Consider the following 24,632-nt stretch of genomic DNA (forward strand, 5'->3'; position numbering starts at 1 on the left):
CTGGGCTCCTCGTATCCCGGCCCGGCAGATGGCAGCGAGCGGTCGGTCACAGCGACTATCCTGCGTCGGACCCTCTGCTCACCCCCAACGATTCGATCTAGTCCTTCGAGCAGCTCCTCAAGATCAGTTTCACCCTTGACTGATATCCCACACTCACAGACCTCCATCGCAGACTTGAGTCCGTCTTGAGTCCGTCTTGAGTCCACAACAGCCCTTTGGTCCCACCCTCCAACTCATCTCTCGCAAGGACTATCAAGGTACTTCCCATCCCATCTCATCCCATAGCTCTTGATTTGGATCTGCTTGTCCCTGGCTTCAGCGACTTTTATCTCATCTGGCCGCTCCTCAGCGACACTGATATCTTTCCTCGGCCGATAGTCATACCAGTCCCAGAACAATGTCACAGATTGTCAACGATCGTCACTCTCGGCGGGTGGCGGATGCTCACACCTGCGGGGCCAGCCCCGTTGTCAAGTGCTCCGGCGGCCCAGAGCGAGACCTCAACTCGTTCTACTGCACCCGGTATTCTACGACCCACAATGGGCAGCCTTGGCACCCAGACGATCCGCTTCCCAACATGCCGCCGAGAGACGCACAGTCCAAGAAGATGGCGGCAGGCGGCATCGGAGGATACTATCCGCCCGGCGGGGTGCCATCACAGATGCAGAAGCAGCGGACAGGATATACCAAGAACCTTGTGCCCTTTGTGCGCTACAACAAGTCTGTCGACGAAGGCCCGCATCTGCAGTTCCAGGTCGGCAATCCGTTCGTCAGCACCCACACGACCTTCTTCGCATCGCCTTCCTCGCCACGAGATTACATCGCAGAGGGCGACAACAATATCAACATGGTGATCGAGTCGGGATTCACACGGCTGCCCAAGTGGAAGGTCACGGACGACGGAACGGTAGGTTGTCCTTGGCGATGCTCTTGCACAATTACTGGAGGGAACGGACTGTCGTTCTCATAATTCGACGGACATCAAGAGTCGATGCTACCTCCGATATGTGCAGACGATGCCTTTGATTCATCTCCGCAATGGACTGAGAGAGCCACACAAGTATGAACTAACTGCTTGACACCGACTGCATCAGAAACCTGTCGAGAAGCGATCGACCACCAAAAGCCACCACGAGCATTCATACTTGCACTTCAAGGAGGCGAGCCACAACAAATCGAAGATCATACCGTCTGCAACGGCCTATATCAGCGACGAAGCCAACATCAAGGATCTCGGTAACGGAGAGGTCTTTGATCGATTCTATGTAAGCCTGGCTCTGCAGCGATCCCTTGCAACCGCACAAGAGGAGACACAACCTCCAACCATACGAGTGTGTGCTTTTCTCACTCCTGCAATGTCGACTCTTCCCATCCGGGATATTCCCAGAGACCGCCACGACCTACCGAGCCGTCATGGAGAGACTTTAACACAACCCACATGAAGGAAAGCGGATACTCCCGCTCGACATTCAAAGATGCCGTGAAACTCAGACCCGGGGTCGAGATGGATCTGAATCCGGCGCAGTTTCCGGCACACATTACTGAGCGAATCAAGAAAAACGACCCGACTCGATGGGTCCACTTGGTTGACAAACAGGCCCGCACCAATGTCTCGAGGTAAGCAATTCGGACCATCGGCTACGAGAGAGAGAGTGTGTGTGTGTATGGGGGGTGAGAGCGGGCGAGAGCAACTGCAGTGCATCCCTGTCATTGTTGGCAGTAGCTGACTATCTCCACCGCTTCGATACACACTTGAGCAGGATTCTGCACGATGCCCCGGACCCGAGCATGGCTTTGGCGAGAGAGCTCCGACAAGGGCCTATCGAGATTGGGTCGAAAGAGCCAACCGGCGGAGTGCGCAACAATCCCAAGTTTATTTACGAGCCCGAACCGGCGCCGGTGGAGCGGTTTTCGACCGAGTCTGGGAGGAGGTATGATCCGAAGGCTCTGTGGTTGCTCCGATCTTGATCATGTCTGCAGAAGCATTTGATTCCCGCCGTAAAGCCAATCGTAATCTGACACCGCATGCTTACAGATTCGCCGCCCCAAGAGAGTCGTTCGATCCAAACAATTTCAAGTGCGACAAGATTGTCAAATCGGGCTTTTCGGACGGGAATCGCTACAAGTACATCAACCCACACACGAGGGATGCTCAAGCGGTAGGCCAGACAGATTTGAAGGGGGTCTTTGTGATGACCGACCGCGCCCAGAGAGACTCTGGTCCTCCATCAAAACGGCGATTGCTGATTAACTCGATCCAACTTCACGTCTCGCTCGCAGTTTGCAAAGCTCCATCCGACCGAGGCGCAGAGAAAGTGGATCGCCGAAAACGGGCTCCATACGAGGGTTCCAACACGCCCAGGCTACCAACTCAAGGTTGAATCGTAAATCTCCTGCGCCGCGCAGTCTAGGCAATCCGGATACTGAGTGTCCTGGATATGAGGATAATGAACCAGGCTCGAGCAGAAATGGCGGGCTCTCTGTGGCTTATCGCCCTATTGGTTCATGGGCAATGGTTTCGCTGGGAAAGGCTTGTGGCCGATAGCTTGCACCGAGCAGGTTTCAGTCGAGCCATTGCAGGTGTATCGCCCATATCGCTTCTTTCCTTAAAATAAAAGCACACAGAGAGTATCATCGGTATTCGAGTGTGCCCATCCTGAGGAAGGATCTGTTGACACCTCGCTATCACCGGCGTTTCCGGTGATTCCAAGAGTCGCAAGCTGGTATGTTCATGGTGCGGCTGACCGCGGACATTCGGATCCGGAGACATTCAACTTGATTGCAGAGGACATGTATTTTAAGGAAACTATGCAAAGTTTGGGGCGGCCCGGCGTCACGCAGAGCCGCCGAGGATTTGGTTCTCTGTCCAGAATGCGTCGCCAATGATGTCGCAGTGCTCGATGACGACAACCTTGCGACGGCGGACAACAGGAGAGCCATCCGTGGCAGACGCTTCGATGGACTGGATCTGCTTTCGATGCAGCACGCTGCCCTTCCGGTAGAGCTCCGGGAGATTGTTGTAGTTGATGCCATACTGTTGGAAGAGGATCTCGTTCTTGGCACCAGAGTCGGTATCTTTTAAAATGGCTTGCGTCTCTCGCTCGGTCTTGGGGCTGTTGGGGTCCAGCACCATGCACCAAAAGACGGTGTTGTACTGGTTGGCGGATGAGCGAGTGGGCAGTCGAGCAGCGGATCGGAGAACGGAGAACGGCTGTTAGTCGAGGGACGGGCGAGACGGAAGTCAAGCGAGGCGGGGTAGCTGCAAGCAGACCGAGATAACGGCTGGCAGATCGGAAGACCCGGCGGCACAGCAGCCCGGCGACCGAGGCCCAGCGAGCGACCTTAGCTCAGCAATCGTACCAGGTTGTTGATGTGGCAGTCGGCTTGTCTCCAGCTGAAGTAGTCACGGATGTTCTGATCGGTAGGATACAAGACGGCCCGGCCATCGAACGAAGGGGCGTACTGCAGCTCGAGATCAGGGAAGAACTCTTTCCAGGCCATCACATAGTTGCTCGTGAATAGACTGACGACATTTGTGACAATCTTTGACTCTCGGCGCTTGTAGAGTTGGCAGTACCGCGAGAAACAGAAGCTGAACTCGTCGCTCTGGCCATACGCCAGCACGATATCGTGGAACTCCTCCATGACCTTCTTTGCACAGTGGTTGGCGAGCTTTAGGGCCCGGTCATCGTTTGGCTTGGCAAACTTGTGGAATTGCGTGAAGCGATGGAAGCTGTGGCCGTCTATCCGCACGACGAGCCAAGTATTGGGCAGCAGCGCATCGTTTCGCTCGTATGCCTGGCAATAGCTTGGTTAGAGCATATCGTCGCCGCCAGCCGCCAGTCCGAGAATGGGCCATGCCATAGGTGCGCATGTTGTGCCGACGGCATGCCTCAGGCCATGACCGGCGAGCACGCCGCAAGCGCTGATCGATCGGTAAAGCAGGATCGATTGTTACCTTGACGTACTCGAACTTGCTGCATGCCATTCTGGAGCGGAGATCGGAGACAGGAGCGGCAAGATATAGCGGCTGGCAGGGGATGATCTGTGGGCAAGAGATCCGGATGGGATGATGAGGCTGGGGCGGAGGCCGATCGGGGGGGGGGCAGATGGATTGCAGACCGGGTGCAGATCAAGACCGAGCAGACATGGGCGGATCAAAGTCGAAACGGAGTCGCCTGTTTCCACAGGGCGCGGTTTCGCCAACCTGGCTGTTTGGTTCGCTCGGCGGCCGTCTCTTTCGCCCATCGCACTAAACACCAACTCTGTCGCCTGCGGCCCGATGGAGTCGCTCAAGCCGGTGAGAGCTCGCTCTTTGGGTGCGACGGGCGACAGACTGCCCACGCTGGGTGAGCGGTGGCCTCATGTCATTGCTGATAATCATGATGTGCGTGCCGCAGGAGACCGTCAAGGCAATCTTCCAAGAGAGCACCGGCACTGAGTTCAAGATCAGTAAGGATGCTCTGCTCGTCAGCACCAAGCTGCTGGCGCTGTTTGCTGAAGGTGGGTGCCCATCTATCGCAGACTCGAGTCGGTCAGTTACCACGACCCGGGCCTGACTTGCTCGTCTGTTTTGTTCTGCCCCGAACCACAGAGGCCATTCTGCAGTCCATCGAGTGCGCCAAAGAGACCCCTGCGATTCCAGCACGCCGGTCGCTGGACGGTCGATTGTCGGGATCTGCCGACCACGGCGAGCCCAGCCGACGGGTGACTGTCACTGCCGAGCATCTCTCCAAGGTGGTGCCCCAGCTCCTGCTGGATTTCAGCTGAGGAAGTCTTTGGGAGGGACAGCCTGGAAGCACAGCGATGTGGAATGCGGTGTCGACAAGCAGATTCGCCAAAGCCAGATCATAGCACACAATACACACGCCCTGCTCGCCTCCACCCCTCAACTCCATCCCATCGATTCCTCAACTCCATCCCTCGATTCCTCGACTCTGTCCCATCGATTCCTCGACTTCACCCCTCGATTCCATCCCTGTCCCTGGCCAATGTCGTCCGCCGCAGCCCCCTCCCATTGGCCCGGCCAAATGTCCAGCCGGCTGCGCGGGCGTCCTTGTGTCGGACTGGGCCGAGGCACGGGACCGGCCTGGATGGCTGCGCAGCCGCGAGTCAGCGTGACTGCCGCACAAACAACGCCACAGCGAACACTGCAAACGCGGCGGCAATCCGCGCCCTGGCAGCGCGCACCCAGCAGCAGTCGCAGTCGACACAACAATGCGCCGGCGTGCTTGCGGTGTGACGCACGCCCGCCTCCCGCGCCGGGTGCGCGCTGCCACAGAACCGCTGCACGGAACGGCGCCCTTGACCCGCCTTTGGGACTTGTCTTCAGTCCAGCCCAGGACGCCCAAGTCTTCCCAGGTCTTCCCAGGTCTGTCCGGGTCTGCTCGTCATCTGCCCGTCATCTGCCCTCTGGCATCGGTCTGGCCACCACCGGCGTCGGTGTGTCTGTCGTATCCGTCTACTGCTCGGCGGCTCTGCTTCTGGCGTTTCTTGTCCATCGTCTGTGTCTCGTCGCTTTTCACCACCGGCTCCTGCCTCGGCTGTCGGTGCCTCGACCACGCTCGTCGTCGTTTGCCCATCTCTCCGGACCTTTGGTCGGCGCAAGTCTCCTTACTTGCACCCGAATCGCTCCTGTCTCGGCGACACTACCATCCGTTCTTATCAGAGCTGTTTGCTGTCGTTTTTCAGGGCCCTCTCTATCTCTCTGCCGCTCTCCCGTCTCCTGTCTCCTCCAACCCTTCCTGAGGAATGATCGACCACGCAGAGCAGCCCGTCCCGCTCCCGTCGCAGCCCCAGAATGATCCAGCGGCGCAATCTTCCTCGGCGCATCGCAGCGAGCACCGGCCTCGCAAGGTCATCGGGGCCTATCGCCTCACAAAAACCCTTGGCCAAGGCAGCATGGGCAAGGTCAAGCTCGCTGTACACTCCGAAACCGGCGCAAAGGTACCAAAATCCGTTGTCTCGCTGACTCTGCAGCCCCCCCCCCGCCACGCTCTGCTTCCAGCAGCCTCGTCATCTGCCAATGTCCGCAGATTCCATGACTTTGCTCTTCATCGTCATGCGTCCGGATCGTTTGCTGACGGAGAGCTCGCCGCGGGTAGTGCTTACAGCGCTTCCCGAGTGCGTTCCGCCACGCCAAAGCTCTGCATCCAGGGAGACTGCTGCTGTGCGTGCCACCAGCCATGCTTCTCCATCCACTGCTTGGCTCTCCGGACAGGTTGCTGACAGTCTGCCGTTGCTTTTGTTGCTCACATCGGTTGGATCGGCCCCTGGACGTGCGATTTCCCGCCCTGGACCCGCATCGCGCTACCGGATGGCTCGGGCGCTGCGACGCTTCGCACTCCGTTCGGACCCGATCCTCCAACCGGACTCGATCGATCGGGCGACCGGACTGATTCGACAACATCGGCCATCACTCGAACCGACGCAACTCACTCGGCTTGACCCCTAACACAATCCCAACACAATTCGTCAACTGCCTAATTGGACCCAACCACCGGCCACAATCTGTCCGCATCGCTGCTCTCACAATCGATAATCTCACCCCAGTATGCGTGCAAGATCGTGCCCCGTCCTCCTGGCGCCGTGCCCATCCCCGATACCACCTTTGTTGGGCCGACCCACTCCATCCGCGATCTCCTGGCGTTGTGTGGCAAGGAGTACGAGTCCAAATCGGCGTCCAAGAGCTCATCCAAAACCGAGGGCTACAAGGAGATCCGCATCATCCGTGAGGCTGCCATCATGCTCCTCCTCGACCACCCTCACATCTGTGCTCTCTACGACTTTATCGTCTACGATGGCTTCTACTACCTCTTCTTTGAGAACGTCAACGGCGGCCAGATGCTGGACTACATCATTTCACATGGAAAGCTGAAGGAAAAGCTCGCTCGGAAGTTCATGACCCAGATTGTGTCCGCCGTCGGTATGTTCCAAGATGCGTTTGCTGTTTGTCTCCCTTTGCCATCATTGGCGCGGGTGCTTGTGGTCGAATCAGAAAACCTGGCGAGCGTCCCTGGTCCAGACTGCGGCCCACTTTGGCCACTCATCTGATACTGATATGCATCCTCCCTGCTTTGGCCGCTGTCTCCATTCGGTTGAATGTCCGGTCGCTACAAAGACTATTGCCATCAAAACTCGATCGTCCATCGAGTGAGTGTCACTGAGTCCCTCCCCATCGACCTGGATTCGCTGTTTCATGGTTCAGCTGGATCGCTTTCTTACCTCCTGATCAAGCCCCCAGTCTCGGCGCACATCGATTTTCCTGTCTTATCCACTTCAACCCCTTCGTTTACTAATGCTCGCTATTCACGCCATTGGCTGACCAAATGGCCTTCCATCTTCCAGGATCTCAAAATCGAAAATATTCTGATCGATCGCTCAGGCATGATCAAGCTGATTGACTTTGGCCTCTCGAACCTGTGGTCTCCGCATGCGCACCTCTCGACCTTCTGCGGAAGTCTGTATTTTGCGGCGCCCGAGCTGCTCAGTGCCAAGATCTACGTTGGCCCCGAAGTCGACATCTGGAGCATGGTAAGGCGTTGTCCGGGTGGTTGGTATAGGGCACTCAGGGCCGGCCAGCTGCACCCGCCTGTCGTTTGATCGTGTATCGATCGGGCCTGCTTTTCAACGGCGACGTGTCCTAATGCCTGTAACCCATTACTGTTCGCTCAGGGCGTCATCCTCTATGTCTTGGTCTGTGGAAAGGTGCCCTTTGACGACACCAGCATGCCCGTGCTCCATGCAAAGATCAAGGCTGGCAACGTCGAGTATCCCTCCCACCTTTCGAACGGTAGGTGATCACCCCTTTGAGTATATGCAGAGGCGAGGTGTTGGCGACTAAGCTCCGGCCGTCAGATGCTCGACGAATCTCGGGCGGCTCTTTCTTCGAGTTGAGCTCATACTGATTCAGCCGTCTCTTTGACACGCCATCCCTTCCCACCCAACGCATCGCTTGGTGGTCAACAGACTGCAAGCGCATCATCAGCCGAATGCTTACGGTCAATCCTGTGCAGCGAGCGACCATGCAGGAAATCAAGAACCACCCCTGGATGACCAAGGGCATGGACGAGATCGTCAGCAACCTTATCCCCGATCGTCTGCCGCTCACCCCCCCATTTGACATGGAGGTGATCAAGCGCATGAAGGGATTTGAATTTGGAAGCGACCAAGATGTCCACGACCAGCTCATGCGGCTCCATCAAGGCGAAGGCCTTCCGCTGACCCGAAATCTGATGGGGGGACGGTTCGCTGGTCCGGACTCGCCTCTCATCAGCATTTACCACCTCGTCGAGGAGCGCATGGCCCGTGAGCGGGCCGGAATTCCCCGTGGGCAGCTCCAGAGCGCCTACCCACAGCTTCGGATCGATACGCGTGTGCAGGACTCTGAGAGTCGGACCTTTGCCATCCCGGGTGTTGTCAAACGCCAAGCCAGCACCGGCAACGTCCTGCGCGCTAGCACCACCTCCAAGAACCACCCGAACGTCGTTGTCATGGAGGGTCGCACCAAGTCCAATGCCACCCCGATCCCCGGTCGGGGCGACAAGTCTGAGATCCCCGAGCCCCCCTCTCCCCTGACCTCCCAAGGCATGTCGATCACCCACTCCAGCTCCTTTGGCAATGCTGTCCGGCGCCTCAGTATCGCCATCAGAAGCAAGCCGCACATTGCCACCGAGGATGGCACAGAGCCGGCTGCCGCCCAGCTGGCAAAGTCGTGGCACCCTAAGCTCCAAACTCGATCGACTTCGGAGCGGGTACTCAAGGAGGATGGTGCCGAGAGCATCGGCCAGGGCAACGCCTTCTCGGACTTTTGGCGGGCTGCCGTCAGCGGCGGGAAAAAATCGATTCAGGGTGGCCAGTCTGCTCATCCTGCACCAATTCAGACACAGCAACTCCAGACCGGCGATCCCGGTCATGGCGAGAGAGGCATCTTTGACATGGAGATGCCCCCCGCCTCGGCCGCGCCGTTTGACCACCGTGCCCAGCGCCCAACAGCCATCACCTTCACCGACAAAACCAACACCATGACCTCGACCCGCACACAAGATGAGGACGATGGCTCCAAGGTCTATCCCGACGTCCCGCCGGAACTCTCGGGCGCTGCAGACGAGGAGTACTCGTATGGCAAGTTTGGCACTCTGCAGGGCCGCAAGGGCCGCGCCGACGACCACGTCACCACCATCTCGCTCAAGGGGCTGTTCTCCGTCATGAATACCTCGACCAAGAGCCCCAAGGTCATCCGCGAGTGCTTGCTCCAAGCCCTCAACCGCATGGGCATTATTGTGCAAGAGTACTCTGGTGGCTTCGAGTGCGAGTATCTGCCCTCGGTGACAGGGCTCTTTGATGCCGCAGATGGCCAGCCTGGCGGCGTGGCGGGCGCCGTCGAGGGCAGCGCCAGCAACACATCCAATGGCAACAGCAATGCCGTTGGCATCAGCACCACCACCGCCAGCGGCGCTGGTCCTCTCCAAGGCAAGTTTGCGCCCCTGACGTTCCTCAAGAACAAAATCAAGGGAAGCGCCGGCAACAGCATCTCGTTTGACGCCACGACCGGCCGCGACGCAGATGAAACCCCTCCCGCCAGCGCAGGGCTGGTTGGAGATATCCTCCCGCCGATCAATCGCGAGCCAACCGAGCCGCGCCGGGGCCACGGCCGATCTCTTTCGTCCTCCAACGAGAACAGCACATTCCGCTCTGCTCGCAGTCCGCTCAACCAACTCGACTTCTCCGGTAGCGGCGGCAGCGTCGGTCTTGCGCAGGGCTCGTCCAGCACTAGCGCGGCAGCGGCCACGTCGAATGTCCGACCGATTCACTTTGAGGTCATCATCGTGAAGATGATGTGGGTCAATCTGCACGGCGTGCAGTTCCGCAGAATATCGGGTGATGCATGGCTGGTACGTATCTGTCGCTGCAAGTATATCTCGGTCGCCAGCCCTATCCTGTTGTGGCCAGAACGTGAGCGTGTGGATGGGGCTATGCAAAGCGGAAGCGCAGGCATAGCATCCGTGCGGTCATGGAAGCGCGAGGTTGACTTACGAGATACTGACATTGGCGACCAACGCTCTTTCTGCTGGCCCACACACACAATCGGTCTTGGTACTTGATCCACTTGCCCTTGATCCATACGCCACGCTTGACCCTTCTTTGCCCCCAATGCCAACACAATCCAACCCAACCTCATGCACGCATTTGCGGAATCAGTACAAGCGCGTCTGCACCAAGATTCTGGACAATGCCCACCTATAGCCGACCAAGTGCCATGCAGGCCATGTACTAACGCTCGACCGCGCACCCCGTGGACTGTCTCGTAGCCGACATCCTGTCTATCCTTCAGACTCTTCTCTTTTGTTTCTCCTCGCTCGGCCAAATGCACTTGCTTCCAACCGAGTCGTCTGGCCCTCTCGTGTCTTGCGTGTCGCTAAACTTGACAACACCCTCCCCGCCCGTGGTCTTTTGTGATTCTATATCTGTAGTCAACTCTCCTTGCTTCTTCTTCTTTTACTCGCGTTCTTTTGCCGCTCGTTGATTTTTTCTTTCTTTCTTCCTTCCTTCCTTTTCCGTTCGTTGCTCCCCGCTCAAGTTTAGACGTGTATGTATCTCAATCGTGCCGATGGCCTCCCTCTGTCCGTACGTTTCCTGTGTTCGCGACCTCACTGCTCGGTTGTGTGGGCTCCTTTTTCGCTCTCTCGTTCTCTTTCCATGCTGTGCTCGCCCACAGCGCTTGCAGCAACCAACTGAGGCGCCCGTCCTTGGAATCGATGGCCGCGCCCGAATACATATGACCATCTGTCATCCTCAGCCACCACTATCATCTGCCATACTCGCGATATCCGTGTCTCTGTGCCGCGGTGCTTGCAGCTTTGTCGATAGAATATATTATTCCGGGCGACTCCGGCCTGACGCAGACATTATCGAACTCGGTGCACGATGGCTAGTGCATGTTTGTGTTGGCTCCGTATGGAGGGTTTCTTTCCGCAGCCCCTGGTTTCGGTGCCGCCCCGACAGCGCTGGGCTTGGCAAAGTACTTTTTCCAAAAGGTCTTGATTTTACACTTGAGCCGCTGGAGGGCCGGAGGTTTCTCGGGGGGAGGCGCATCTGTCTCTTGCACATGCAGTTCCTTCTGTAGCTCCTTGTACTGCATCTGTAGATCCAGATATTGCTTCTGCAGTTCCTGGTACTGCTGCAAAACCTCGCCGTTTGGATCCTCGATTTCGAGATGGATTGCCGAGCTTGACCCCGAGTCGGACTTGACTTCCGTCCGGAGCTTGGAGCCGCGGCGAACGTCCGAGTCCTCATACTTGCTGTAGTACCGTTTGGTGCCAGACAAGCTCACGGAGCTCTGCCTCGACATGACCGAGTCGCTGGAGTGCCGTACGTGCGGGGTGTAGCTGCCTCGCTTTTGGGTTCCCGACGGCGACGACTTTGACGTTGACTGGCGCGGGTGGTTAAAGTGCTGCTGGTTGGAGCATTGCTGTCCTGAGAGATGATCAGCCGAGCCAGGCCGCATCGATCCGTTGCTGTCGAATATCGAGCTTTGCAGCGAGCTTTGCAGCGAGCTTCCGAGGCTCTCCTCGCTGCTGTTGGTCGAGGGGCTCCGTGTGTATCGATAGCCCTTGCTCACGCCGGCCAGCGACGACGATCGTGTGGCCACATCCCTGGACTTTGGTGCTCGCGAGACCGAGATGTTGTCCTGCGACGAGGCCTGGGATCTTCTGCGGGGGCGCTGTCCTTCGACTGGCTGGTCCACCGAATGCGATCGCTCTCGACCGACCGACGACGTCCGTGTCAGGCTGGTCTCCTCGAGGGCATCGCCAAGAAGCCGCCCGGACATGGGTTCGTTCATGATCGAGGTCGTGGGACTCCGGCTCCAGGACCTCGAGTTGCCCTGGACGCTGTCGGCGGCAAGCGAGTGGCTCGAGGTCATGGTCTTGGCTGCTGCGACGCTCCAGACGCTCTGCTGTGCCGAGGTTGTTGTCGAGTGCTGCGACCTCCGCTGGAACGATGCCAGGCTGCTTTGGCTGAATCCAAAGACATCTGGGGTTTGGGTAATCTGCGGATTGCAAGGTCGTCAAGGGCGAGCATCGATTGCAGTTTACAGACCTTTGCTCGGCTGTCCTCATGCAAATCCTCATGACGGCTGTTGGTCTTGGCCGTTGTTGTGCAGGACTGGCTCGGACTGATCGCCCTCAACTCTGCCGCAGCGACTCACCTGAAGTGAAAATGCCGAAGACTTGGCTGTTTCCTGTCCTATAGGCACCGAGAAGAACCCGCGAATGCTCTCAGCGATGGAGATGACGCTCTTCCTGACGTTTGTGCTGACCCCTTCGATCGTAATGCTCTGAGACAGAGTGGATTTGGCGAAGCTGTGCTGCGAAGACCCTCTGGAGGATCGGTTGTCTCTCGACTTGGCGCCTGCATTTGGCCGGCTGCTCTGAATCACCTGCTGGACCATCTCGTCCATCGCCGCCAGTACCAGCGAGCTCCGTCGGCTGCCTGCCGACGATGAGGCAGCCAGGATTTCTCGGCTCTGCGTCCGAGATATGGCCCCGAGCTTCTCCTGGACCGCAGCCGACGTTGCGGGCGGGGGTGTGTGCACACTCGCCGATGCTTTCTTTTGAATCATTTGCTGCCACTCGCTCTCTGCCCCGGCTCTATCGGCGCTACTTCTCGAAATTTGCTTTCGGAGCTGCGGCCGCTGGTCGGCTGCGGATGCCATCGCGCATCGGATATTTGCTCTGGGGCTGACGTCGAGTTTGGGTGGCGACCGAAGGCAGTTGCGATGCCACACAGTCGATGATGCGAAGCGGGGATATCTGTGACCTGCTCGCTAATGGCCGTTGTTGCTGTTGGCGCTGGAATCCACAGGATGGCCTGACGAAAGAAATGCCAGAGAAGGAGCAGATGCGGCGACGGGCCTGGCCTGCTGTTACTAGGACGGTTGGTTGGTGGGAATCGAGACGGGATGCTGGCGGTTGTGCGGTCGATAACTGCTCAAGCCAGGGTCTCTAGCTTCAAGTCCGATACGTCGATGGCAGGCAGGCAGACAGACAGACGGATGGACAGACAGACAGGCCGCTGATCGATAGCTGGGGTTGTGACGGGTGTGATTGGGGCCCGCCCAGAGAACCTTCCTCGGCTCGGTTTGCAGCGACCGCAAAGCGAAACGGGAAGCCTGATTTGACCGATGGCCAACGGCTCTGGCCCAAGTACACCCACCATCGCCGGTGTTTCGATGCAGTCCAGAACATGCCTGCAGTACCCACATCGATCGCCACCACAGATTTCGGCGACACATCCTCTCCTGAGACCCTAGCCATCCACATCTATTGCTACATCATGCAGGCGACGTTGCAGTTGCGTCTCTACAATTGAAGGTTTTTGCACTGGCATTTGCAGTCCGAGATGGGACACTCTGTGTGCTTGGAGAACCAGTCGGACATGTGCCCAAGATGCCCTCCATGCCGGCAGCTCTGGCACCATGTAAACCAAGTCGACAATCGAGACGGGTCCGAGTATTTGCTGTCAACGATTCCGGCGCTGCCGCCCAGGGCAATCGGACCGCTGCCAGCGTGGCTGTCACCGGCGGTACCGAGGTGCATGTGGCAGAGCGCACACCGAGGAAGGAAGTTTCGGCAGCTTGCGCAGATGGTAACCTTGGGCTTCTGATGGCCCATGATAATGCTGGGGACAAAGCCCATCTCGCCTCGTCTCTGGGGTGGATGATTGTTTCTCGCAATCGACACTCCGCAGTATCCACAGCGAATGAAGACTTGGGGAAGGCCCGAGTCCGAGTTTTCACTGAGGCTGGCGTCGGCCGCTCGGCGCCATGCATTTCGATCGATATCAAAATGGGCTCGTGGCGTGTAGAGCTCCCATCGATCCAGCAACAATCGGTATCTGTGTGCGGGTTCCAGATGTCAGCGATGCCGGCGCCGAGGCCTTGTAGATGGTTTTCACCCACGAATGCAGTGCACCGACTCGGAGGGAACGAGTGCTTACGTCTCGATCCATACTGCAACGCGCTCGTCAGCGGGCTGTTGCTGAGGAAGATGCGCCAGTACCAGCGCCGCCGTTTGGATATCGCCGGTCTTGTTGATGTAGCTCTCGAACAAATCAATGCTTTTGTTGGTCAGGCCTGTCAGCATGAGCCCTTCGAGCGCCCCGTTGACGATCGCTGCCTGGGTCTCCCGTTCGATGTACGTAAACAACTGAGCAAAACGAGAGTCAGTCAGTCGCACGACCCAGGGCGAGTGGTTGCCATGTTTGAGCGCCCGTCAAGCCTCAACGACAGCTCGTGACAATTCGTCTGAATGACTGGATCGGATCAAGTCATGCGATGCCCGAACACATACCTCGGCATCGGTCAAGTATCGGAGGGCAATGCCCAGTCGATCGCGCAAGGACAGCTTGCAGTCTGGCCCAATCACATACTCCCATTTGCCATATGTGATGAAGGCAAAGATGGCCTTCAGATATGGGTTCTGCAGATCCTTGCTTAGCGTTGTGCAGATGGTCTGCCACATCAGACCTTGGTGAGGCATGCTACTGTAGCTTGACAGCGTTGCAGCAGCAAACTTGAGTCGTTCCTCTGCGCACAAGTCAGTGAATGGTTAGAGCTACCGCGAGCGTTGCCAAGGATGCAGCCCACATCGTCTCGCAGCGTAAATCCGTCCTATTCCTGCGTCCATTTGAATTAGCGATTCACCCATGGTGATTCCTTGTCCATGCCGATACCTGAGCTTTTGTCGAGAGCCTGTACAGCTCGGTGGACGCCCGATCCGTAGAAGAACGCCAAGCCAGCCGCCTTTTCATACTCCTTATTCGCCTCGAGACTGCGGCAGAGACACGGAGGCGAGGCGGGGTCGCCCAGGGAGGAAGTTTGCCAAAAGAAAGCGCCATTGGTTAGCCCGGCCAGATCGCCATGGATGAAAACGAGCCTGCAGCTCCAGAGGGATCAAAGGGCAACACACGAGCAGCGACAGGGAGGTTGCGGGGGGGGGTGAGAAGGTACCTTTCCAAGCGACTCTGGAGCTCTTGTGTATCGAACGGCGGAATCTGATGCGACGGTGTCGACTCGAGGCTTGAGATGGACAATGCAAGAAGCCGCAGCTCCGAGAGACGGATTGACTGCCCGGGCAGCGGCGCTTGGGTCTCTGAGCCCGATCGCGTCGGCGACGAAGTGCGCGATCTGGAAAGCAGGGCAGCGTCCGGGCTCTCAGCTTGATGGCACAATAAGAATTGATCAGTTGTGGAGCGAGCATTCACGATGGCACTGTTGCCAAAGATGCTGTACCGATCATCATACGTGAGCACGCTGTTCGCCAGCGCACTTCTACCTTTGATGTCTTCGACGACAGACTGGACACCAAGAAACGAGTAGCTGCGTTGTTTGGCTCGGACGACATTCGAGGCAGCGGCACGCTTCATTCCTAGAGCAGAAGGGGTATACGTATCAGCGATGATATGCCTCCTCGTCTGTGGTGAGGAAGTGCAAACTTACCTGAAACCCAGCTCCACATGTCCTTCAGCTCATTGTCGACGATGCTTTCGTTTTTCTGGAGCCAAGCAGCAAGCCATTGAGCGCTTCAGTCTATCATTGCCAGCGAGACACTGACGTCGGTTTCCTACCACACCATCAGTGGCCATGGTGCGATATCTGCCCGGCCTCGAGTCAGGGTCGATAAACGCAGCGGCACCGCGTACCTCCATTGAATAGCCCTTGAGAGCCCGCTTCCGCATCGTGACCGAAATATCCTCAGTCGGGCGGATTCTTTCGCTGTCCGCGTAGTTATGGATCGTCACCATGGTGCCCCTCGACAGCGCCAGGTTGTTGTCGGGCGACCATGCGATCTTGAACAGATCGGGAACTGCAAGGGCCTCGGGCTGGCTGGTTTCTGTCGTCATCACGATCAAGTTGTTTTTGCCCTCGCTGCTTCGGCCGGCATCCACCCATGTCAATCCAAGAATCGGCCCTTTTGCTTTAACTGAGGAAGCGAGGTCCGTCAATCATTCCATCATTGGCCACATCGCCGTCGACGCTCGGTACGTTTATCGCGGGCAAAGCAAACCTTGTCTTGTTCTCCAGATCACAGGAATGTAGTCATAGTCTGCTATGTCGTCGGACTTGAGCTCCTCGATGCCTTGCCGAGATCCGCCGTAATCCAACTGATAAAGGCTCTGGCTTGCATCGTCGTCCCTTGGGCCGTTTCCGGCCTGAATGGCCCTCATGCTTGGCGTGGTGTTGGCGTCCTTTTCGATACCTTCCTGGATATCCCAGACTTTTATGCTCCCCGAGTCCTTTCCAGCGACCGCAAGGAGGCCCGAGCGCGAATGAAGCCACGACACATGCAAGGCCCCGCCTTTGAGATCCGTTTTGATTGACAGTAGCGGATCACTGGACTTGCGCATGTCCCAGATCTGAACGATGCCGTCTTCGCCATATGAGGAAAAGCGCTCGACTCGAAACGGATCTGCGGCGAGGCCATAAACAGCCTTGGTGGAGATCGTCATGATCTGGGTTGCCTGCGAGTTCGCTCCAGGCTCTGGAAGAAGGATGGATCAGGATTATACGCACATGGATACGCAGTGGCATCTGCTGCTTGAGTCGTGACGATGGTGATGGCGATGGTGATGGCGATGGTGATGGCGATAGCGGCGGCGGCGGCGGTGCTAAGCGATTAATCACTCACGGTTGGTATCAAACGCCCGGATCCATCGCAGATAACCCGCGATGATTTTGGACTTGCTGCCGTAGAGCCAAGCGGCTGATGTCGGAGACTCCATGGCAACGGCCTTGCTCGCATAGTCGGCTCGGCTTGCCGCGTGAAAAAAGTCAATGCATATGAGCTGCGAGGCCGCTTCTTGGACACAATCAGCGCACCCATGATCCTGAACCACATGAATCTATGCAGTCAGTTCGGTCAGCTCAGCGAATGCTGTCCGGTCAGTCCAGCAGCTTACATTCTCGGAAAGCCATCCAAGCGGGAAGTCGTGTACTCTGAAGACAGAGACAAAGCGTGAGGACAATACAACAGCCGCCACAGACTTGACCACCAGCACTCCGAGGACATGGCTGTGATATCGGATCTTGCGGCCAGTGCTTTCCATCAGTAGATCGCCGATGCATCTCCAGCAATTGCATCCATCCATGCGGCACCACCGCTACATCGCCGCCAAGAGTGGGTAGTCGGACCGACCTGAGGATCTCTCGGTATCGGCGATATTGCTTGTTGTTGATGCCAGGTCGCTTTGGGCCATCTCGTACTCTGCCCTACCCTTGTCTCGTCCGTGCTCAAGATCGTAGATGACCAACGATGGCTCGCCTCGAGTTTTCTCGAAGCCAGCAAGCAGAGTGGCTTTATCGTTGGGGTTGAAGGCAACCAGACGACAGGGGCCCTTCTGGGATGCGAAATCCCGCACATTCACAAAGCCAGCCGAGCCGGACGGAGAAACGGGTCGGCTCCGGCCACCTTCCGGAGTCTTGTAGGAGGGGCCGCTGCCATGGCCGACGATTTGTCTCTCCAGATGCCCAGCAATCTTGGCGAGAACGACCGAGCCTGTAGATGTGCCGACCGCGATGATGTTCTCGTACTCCTGATGCGGCGACCAGTCGAAGCACTTTCGAGGGCAGCAACATTGGTGTCAGCCTCGCAGCACTGTTTCCCAGACCAGACCAGACCAGACCAGACCAACTCGATCACAGAGCAGCGGCATTCGCGGCCTCGGCCGCTCCTCAGAATGCCGGCTCACATACCCGTACGGATTTATCCGACGCCGACTTGTCCGGCACATACTTGGCCAGATACTTTGGAGGGGCACCGGAAACCTATCGGAAAGACAATCCGCGTCAACAGCAAGCCAGCAACAGCGAGCCAGCAACAGCGAGCCAGCAACAGCGAGCCGGCAACGACCCAGTAGCGAGAGGATCGAAGGGCGATAGAACCAGCAAGAGACCGGATTCCGTCCTTCTCTCGTCTCGAATTACAGCGTGCTGGCGGGGACGACTTACGTCCTCTGGATTCCATTGGTAGAGACAGAGATCCTGGCCCCCGACGAGGAACTTGTTTGCATATGGACCGGATTTGTGTGGTGTCCAAAGCACCCTGCGGACGCCGCACCGACACAGACACCGTTAGACGCTGCATCGTGGCTGCGGTCGAGTCAATTGCAGAGATTCTGATATATGCTGCACTCTTGCATTGCGACCAGCCATCGCGCCATATCGCCAGGGAGACCGACGTCCCCATCCGGCGGCAAGGTGTCGGCGCATCCATCATGTCGCTGTGCCGGTTTGGCAGCATCCTGCAGCGAGCTTCCGAGTGACAGAGTGCAGGCAGGGCGTAATGTGCATCGATGCCGGTGTCGGTGGTGCTGCTCACGGAGGTGGCCAAACATCTACCTCTTTGGCTTTGCACCGTGATTCGCATTCATGGCTGCGTCTCCGGCAGAAGGCGAGGCTGGGGAAGGACCAGGATATCGAAATCGGTGCGGGTGTGCTTGGGTTTGGGCGGGGGCTGCGGCTGGACACCTTGGTCACGTGAGCATCGCCCCTCGTCTCGCACCCGCTCGCTCTCGCTGGAGGGAGGACGGGACACATTGGATGCCGGTGCAAGCCCCTGCCATCCGGGCGTCCCGATCCAGCTATTCAGTAAGTCGGCTCTGGTCACGGCTCTGGTCAAGGCGCTGGCCTTGGCAAGCAATGTGGCGGCTCCCAGCTCTCGGTGCTCGGTCGTGGGAATTGCAACGACCCCTCCTCACCCACAAACTCCGAGATGGTTGTCATGATTACAGCTGCGCCATATGGTCTTTACAGGCAATCCAATAAAAAACGGGACACCCGGGTTTTTGACCATTGATCGAATATTTTGTTACCCAAAACCATCGCGCGCTGACCATGACCATTCGCCACACATCCGACTTTCGCACCGCCGCATTGCGATGCTACGCCCTCATCCATAGCCTGCGTAAGGTCGCCTCCATATTCAATGTGTCCAAAAGCACCATCCATCGATGGCACCGAGGATGCAAGCTGGATGACCCATCCCGGGTCCCAGCTCGCAGATCCACTTTCTTCGAGCAGGCATGTCCAGTCATTCGCACCCTGATTGAACAGGACCCGTTCCAGACTGGTCCTGTGTTGCGATGCAAGCTCGAGTCCATCCTCCAGAGGAAAGTATCACTCTCACTCTGCCACACTGCCATCCACCGAGCAGGTCTCTCACACAAGAGGGCAACACACCTCTACAAGTCCAAGCGACTGGATGAGCGAGCGGCACAGTTCAGGGACCAGGTCCGCTCCATCGACCCACGACGATTCGTTTTTGTCGATGAGACAGGGATCAGGAGATCCATTTTCCCTCTCTACGGATACTCGCCGAAGGGCGTCCCACTCCGTCAGCGCAATCACATGAAGCACAAGTCTGTCTCGGCTGCATTTGCCATCAACCACTCTGGTGTGCTGCATCGCATGTACATCCCCACATCATTCAAGACACACTCGATGGTCGAGTTCTTTGAGCGAGCGACCTTCCCAGACGACTCTGTGATTGTGATGGACAATGTCAGCATGCACAAGACAAGGGCTGTCCTGGACTGCATCGATCGCCGAGGATGGTCAGTGATCTTCACCCCACCTGCTTCACCCGACTTCAATCCCATCGAGAACTTCTTTGGGGTTGAGTCCCCACCGATTTGGGGTTGAGTTCCTCCAATTTGGGGTTGAGTTCCTCCAATCACCCCGCCATTTTCGCGTTCACATCCCTGGCTTGAGCCTCTCGGCGATTTTTGAACAGGGTCACTTCCCAACCAGCCCGCAAAGACGGGCTCCTGCTCTTGGGTATAAATGCCACACCTTCGTCCTGCTGCTTTCTTCCCTCATCTCGCCTTGATCTGATCATCGCGCCATTGTACGATAAAGAGAAGTCTCTCCTCTGACCAGTACCACTGGCAGGCATCCAGCATCCTCTGCCCCCATGCCTCCGAAGCGCAAGGGTACCGGTGATGGCCAGCCTCGGCCACCCAGGCCCAAGAAAGCCAAGTCACAGTCGGAGCCTGTCTCTGGTTCGTATTCTGATCCCACGCATGCTTGTTCGTCTGTTGCTCCGTCGCTCACCACCACTGCTTCTGCAGATCCAATGGATGTCGATCCCACCGAGCCTGGTCCATCTACTTCCTCGAGTACCGGCAAGCGATGTCCCAAGTGCGATGGCACCGATCACGAACGTTGCAACACCAGCAAATGTCCCAAATATCACCCCCTCAAGAGTTCTGTCGTCCCACTCGTGGATGGAAGGTCATCCGCCCCTCAGTTCAGCTGCTTCAAGCAGACGATGGATGGCTGTTGTCTCAATCCCGCTCTCCGCGACAAGATCCAGGCCACCGTCGAGGCCATGACCCAGATCCAGTTCGAGGCATCCAGGCTGCTCAACCTGCACATCCTCCGGTGCATCGAGCAGGATCTTCCCGTCCCCGTCATCTCCAAGTCCACCCCTGCATTCATCCGCCAGTGCTTCACGATTGTCGAGGCCGATGCCCTCTCCCCGACCGGGGACAATGAGAAATACAACGAGCATCTGGTCGCTTCCTTTCGCGACTACCAGACCACTCGGCACGCAGACCTGCCTCCGGCCCCTCGTCTGCCTGATGGTGCTCACAGTCAGCTTCTCACACTGGCTGTCAATGCCTATGCCACCAACTGCACCACCCACCTCGACCTGGCCTACTGGCGACTCCTTCGCCGCTTCTGCGCTGCCGTCTTCCCAGCCAACAAGCATAAGCACGAAGCCATCGAGGCCTGTCTCGAGCTCTTCGAGAAACCAGGGCAGACTCCACCCAAGGCCGATCTCGAGTTCCTCTATCCCGAGTTTGGCCACATCCTGGACGAGTTTCGGTACAGCAACGACCAGGACCGCTTCCGGGCCCTCCATCTCCTCTCACACCATGTGGGAATCCTCGCCCGGGACAAGATGGTCGACAATGTCCACAAGTGGATCGACTGTGACATGCCCGCCCTCCGAGTCACCGAGCTGCAGCGCCAGGCCAAGCTGGACGAGCTCACTACCCAAGGCATTCCCTCCGACGACAAGAGGTTCACCAAGGCCAAGTCTGAGCTCGGCACCACCAAGTCCAAGATCAACAAGCTGGCCGCCAGGATCAGCTGGGCTCTCAAGCAGCTCGCTCTTGACACTCCTCCGGCCGTGTGCACGATAGTTCCTCTATGCACAGCCAAGGCCAAGTATGTCAAGATTGACACGGTCACTCTTTGGAATCTCCTTGGTCCAAAGAAGCGCCTTGGACTCACCAGGGACAAGCTCAAGGAAGAAGGCGAGGACGGCATCAACAACCAGGATCGTCTCTGGCGCAGTTGCTTCAAGCTGCGTAGCTCCCTCTTCCGTGACCGGGATATCAATCACAAGCTGTTCAACTACGAGATCAGCACCGATGGCATTGGATGCACCATCGGTCTCGTCAAGTTTCTGCCTCGAACCGATCGCACCGAGACCATCGAGCCTCCTCCGACTGCCGAGCAGCGTATCCAGGCCCACATCGGCGACCCAGACCCCGATCGCACCACTTGGATTGGCATCGATCCTGGAGTCGGCTCCATCTTCACGGCGGTCATCCAAGCACCGGGCCACCAAGACGAGGTAGTCTCATTCTCCAATGGCCACTACCAGCAAATGTGTGGCCATACGTCCAACACCAAGTGGCACAATATCATGAAGTATCGACTCAGCATCGAGACCTGGATGTCGTCCACCCCCTCGCCCAAGGTGTCGTCCTCGGAGGCTTTCAAGGTCCATCTCACCCATGTCCTGCGACCGGAGCTGCGGGTGCAGCTCGACTTCCACCTTGGCAAGAAGGCCCGTCACCATCGCTTCACGGGCCACAAGAGGCGCCAAGTGGCCGTCGACAGGATGTGCAAGGCCGTCCTGAAGCACGCCCCGATACGGACCGATGTGGTGATCGCCTTTGGCAATGCGTCATGGCGACAAGGCAAGGGCTATGCATCCAGCCCTCGGAGGCAGCGGTTTGCTCGGTACTTTGAGCAGTTCGAGCACCACCGACGCCGTCCCAATCGCCCTCATGGAAGCATCAAGGTGGCCTCGACGAACGAGTTCAACACCTCGCAGGTGTGCTCCAAGTGCCTGGAGCCAGTTCGGTTGGAAGGACTCGATGCGCCCAGTGTTGCGAATTCCCACTTTGTCAGGAGCTGCAAGAATCCCAGCTGCCAGACAGTGTGGAATCGCGACGTCAATGCGGCGCGCAACATGATCACAGTATGCAGGTCGATTGTGGAGATCGGAGAGCGACCGGCGGTCTTCACTCGGAGGCTGCCAAAGTGATCTGATCTATTTCTTGTGGCTTTGCTTGACGCAAGCACAGCACATACTACATGTTCATGGAAACGGCTATATTGTCCCGTTTTTTTCTGAATAAAGTGTATTGCGATTGCTTGACCCCCAGGTGTGACTTCACGAATGGCCTGTCGGATTATTCCTGTATAGCATCGACAACCAGTCAATATCGCCTCGGCAGCCAAACCAGCCGGCTGCTCTCCAAGGGCAGAGCAACTCTCCACGGCATATAACCTGAACAGATTTGGCTTATCGGCGCCCCATCCAGCACCCCGCAGTCAACATGCATGCATGCATGCAGCACTTGTGTGGCCGTCACCGCCCTCGGACAAGCGATAATCCATCGGCGGCCAACACTTACCCCGAGGACGCCGAGGCGGACGAGTTCAGCGTGAAGAAGATGAAAATGAACATGCCTCCCATCAGAATGAGAGCGACGAGGTAGCATTTCCACTGATGGAATGCAACGACGCATGGGTTGGCTCCATCGAGGGACTGCGGGCTGGGATAGCACCACTCGCAGAGCGGGTCATCTACCAGCACCGTCACCGGGGTATCCTCGGCACCCGTGTACTCAGGCATCTCGAAGAGAACGGCGTCTTTCGGATCAATTGCGTTTGCCTTGAATATCGCCCGGATCTTTCTGTTCTCCAAAAAGTCGTTGTCGGTCGCAAACAGAAAGGCATCAAACACATGTACGAGTTCAGGCCTCTTGGTTTCTTCATCGCGCACCGTCTTGGTGGCTTCAGTGCCTTCGTCAAAGGGGTTCTCGGTGATAGGTGGGGCCTTGGCAGGTGACTTTTTATCCTTTTGAACCATCTCCAGCCACTGGGAAAACGTCGCCTTTTGTCCTGTGGGTGTAATTGCATTCACGTACGAGAGCGATCGGCGGCGGGATGCCGGTGTTGGCGGAGCCATTTTCCCAGCCTCCGTCGCGGGGATCGGCACCGCAAATCGGGTGACAAAGCCGACCGGGATAGGGGCCTTGGTCTTCTCGTAGTTGCCGAGCGACAGCGGCTGGTCTGGGAGCTTGGCATATGTGGATATGGCTGTGGGCGACAGAGAGTGGCGTCGCCCAATCACACTGGGATCGATCGACATCGGACTGGCCCCTGCATACGAGATGGAATGCAGCCGGTTTCGTGGGTTGGGTGCATCTGCAGAGTGCGGGTGTTGGACAGCACCTTCCTCGGCCTCCTTCAGGGTGGCCTTGCGAGTGGGTGACGGAAGAGCCACAATCGAAGCTTTCCTGGTTGCGGGTGCCATCGACTGTCGGCGTGCAGGAACGATTGCCGTCGATACCGGCTTGAGACTCAAGCGGCGCCTCCTTGGGCTCTTTGGGTCCTCGGCATCCAGGTCTTCGATAACCGCCGGGCTGGCCATCGTCCAGGTCGACGGCGCCCCCGACTCGATGGCCTTGACTGTGGGACTCGGATCCAGCCCCATGAGCTGGGCGCCGCGCAGACCTTCGGCCGGCGGATGCGTTGGCAGTCGCTGCAGCGGAATCTGGATCGACAGCTTCCTTTTCACGAGAGGCACCGGCTCGTTTTCTGCTTTCGGGGGACCGCCGGGCTGACTGGCGACCACATCTGCATCCTTCACGGTCTTGGTACTCTCCTCTGAGGGACTGGATGAGTCCGCACTGGAATTGGCTATGCGGACCATAAAGTATTGCACATTGCCAATGATGTCGGTGTTGGTCAGCGGGTTGAGCACATGCAAGCGATGGATCAAGTTCTTGCCCAAGTACACCTGCGTCTGAAAGAGGATCTTGTTGAGCTCGAATGCGTTGTAGTATGAGTAGAAGGCTCGATCGGGCTGCTTGTGGTCCCAGGTTTGCACCCTGGCGATGATGAAGCACTTGGTGCCCTTGGGCTCGGACTCGTAGTGGGCTCTGGCCAGGTCGCCGAAAGCCTCGAGGCAGAACGAGTCCTCATAGTCGGCATGGATAGAGTCCAGGAGGGTCGTGCCGTTGCTGTCGAACAAGCGAATGACTTCGTCCTCCATCTTGGACGGCTGGGGATAGCGAAGGTTAAGCACCGGCTGGGAAGCCCAAGCAGCAAGAGAGCAGCCCTTGGCTTCCAGTCTCTATACCAGCCGATGCATCCTCGGTCCAGCCGCGCATTAGTGCAAGTCGACGTCACCCGAGCTGCTGTGGCGATCAATGCCGACCCAATCAACTGCATGCGACATATGTCGACCCTGGCGTGAACACCGCCTGCCCACCGTATGAGCTCCGGTGAGCATGACCCATGGGCGGGGCCTTCGACCGCTCTT

At 57.6% G+C, this 24,632-nt stretch overlaps 7 protein-coding genes across 7 annotated transcripts; 3 read left to right on the forward strand and 4 right to left on the reverse strand.

The window, feature by feature from the left end:
• Positions 1-397: 397 nt before the first annotated feature.
• Positions 398-2,656, forward strand: BJ171DRAFT_599345 (uncharacterized protein; the record flags this gene model as incomplete). The annotated part of the gene is made up of 6 exons (XM_053114922.1): positions 398-907; positions 1,095-1,265; positions 1,388-1,617; positions 1,761-1,931; positions 2,036-2,159; positions 2,281-2,656. The coding sequence occupies 6 exons, from the start codon at positions 398-400 to the stop codon at positions 2,386-2,388; spliced, it is 1,314 nt and encodes a 437-aa protein (XP_052966241.1). The 3' UTR covers positions 2,389-2,656.
• A 40-nt stretch (positions 2,657-2,696) lies between these two features.
• On the reverse strand, positions 2,697-4,139 carry BJ171DRAFT_506283 (tRNAHis guanylyltransferase-domain-containing protein). The gene is made up of 3 exons (XM_053111121.1): positions 3,959-4,139; positions 3,361-3,798; positions 2,697-3,154 (listed from the first exon to the last, which is right to left on the reverse strand). The coding sequence occupies exons 1-3, from the start codon at positions 3,986-3,988 to the stop codon at positions 2,834-2,836; spliced, it is 789 nt and encodes a 262-aa protein (XP_052966242.1). The 5' UTR covers positions 3,989-4,139; the 3' UTR covers positions 2,697-2,833.
• A 91-nt stretch (positions 4,140-4,230) lies between these two features.
• Positions 4,231-4,884, forward strand: BJ171DRAFT_599347 (uncharacterized protein). The gene is made up of 3 exons (XM_053114923.1): positions 4,231-4,300; positions 4,401-4,503; positions 4,595-4,884. Exons 1-3 carry the CDS (start codon positions 4,283-4,285, stop codon positions 4,768-4,770), a joined length of 297 nt encoding a protein of 98 aa, XP_052966243.1. The 5' UTR covers positions 4,231-4,282; the 3' UTR covers positions 4,771-4,884.
• Positions 4,885-5,360: 476 nt separating this feature from the next.
• On the forward strand, positions 5,361-10,371 carry BJ171DRAFT_119722 (uncharacterized protein). The gene is made up of 7 exons (XM_053105541.1): positions 5,361-5,946; positions 6,553-6,925; positions 7,121-7,152; positions 7,348-7,533; positions 7,675-7,792; positions 7,969-9,893; positions 10,201-10,371. Exons 1-7 carry the CDS (start codon positions 5,752-5,754, stop codon positions 10,243-10,245), a joined length of 2,874 nt encoding a protein of 957 aa, XP_052966244.1. The 5' UTR covers positions 5,361-5,751; the 3' UTR covers positions 10,246-10,371.
• A 559-nt stretch (positions 10,372-10,930) lies between these two features.
• On the reverse strand, positions 10,931-12,715 carry BJ171DRAFT_475152 (uncharacterized protein; the record flags this gene model as incomplete). Its single annotated transcript, XM_053108770.1, has 2 exons — positions 10,931-12,049; positions 12,209-12,715. 2 exons carry the CDS (start codon positions 12,713-12,715, stop codon positions 10,931-10,933), a joined length of 1,626 nt encoding a protein of 541 aa, XP_052966245.1.
• Positions 12,716-13,286: 571 nt separating this feature from the next.
• On the reverse strand, positions 13,287-18,461 carry BJ171DRAFT_459532 (uncharacterized protein). Its single transcript, XM_053108418.1, has 15 exons — positions 18,398-18,461; positions 18,008-18,101; positions 17,753-17,824; positions 17,196-17,616; positions 16,960-16,996; positions 16,689-16,813; positions 16,068-16,541; positions 15,703-15,983; positions 15,500-15,554; positions 15,336-15,428; positions 15,011-15,218; positions 14,734-14,831; positions 14,352-14,587; positions 13,999-14,207; positions 13,287-13,896 (listed from the first exon to the last, which is right to left on the reverse strand). The coding sequence occupies exons 1-15, from the start codon at positions 18,427-18,429 to the stop codon at positions 13,362-13,364; spliced, it is 2,970 nt and encodes a 989-aa protein (XP_052966246.1). The 5' UTR covers positions 18,430-18,461; the 3' UTR covers positions 13,287-13,361.
• Positions 18,462-22,464: 4,003 nt separating this feature from the next.
• BJ171DRAFT_599350 (uncharacterized protein) lies at positions 22,465-24,362 on the reverse strand (the record flags this gene model as incomplete). Its single annotated transcript, XM_053114924.1, has 2 exons — positions 22,465-22,497; positions 22,717-24,362. 2 exons carry the CDS (start codon positions 24,360-24,362, stop codon positions 22,473-22,475), a joined length of 1,671 nt encoding a protein of 556 aa, XP_052966247.1. The 3' UTR covers positions 22,465-22,472.
• Between the last annotated feature and the right edge of the window lie 270 nt (positions 24,363-24,632).

Source organism: Polychytrium aggregatum, assembly GCF_025602895.1.
Source record: "Polychytrium aggregatum strain JEL109 chromosome Unknown BJ171scaffold_20, whole genome shotgun sequence".
NCBI lineage: Eukaryota > Fungi > Chytridiomycota > Chytridiomycetes > Polychytriales > Polychytrium > Polychytrium aggregatum.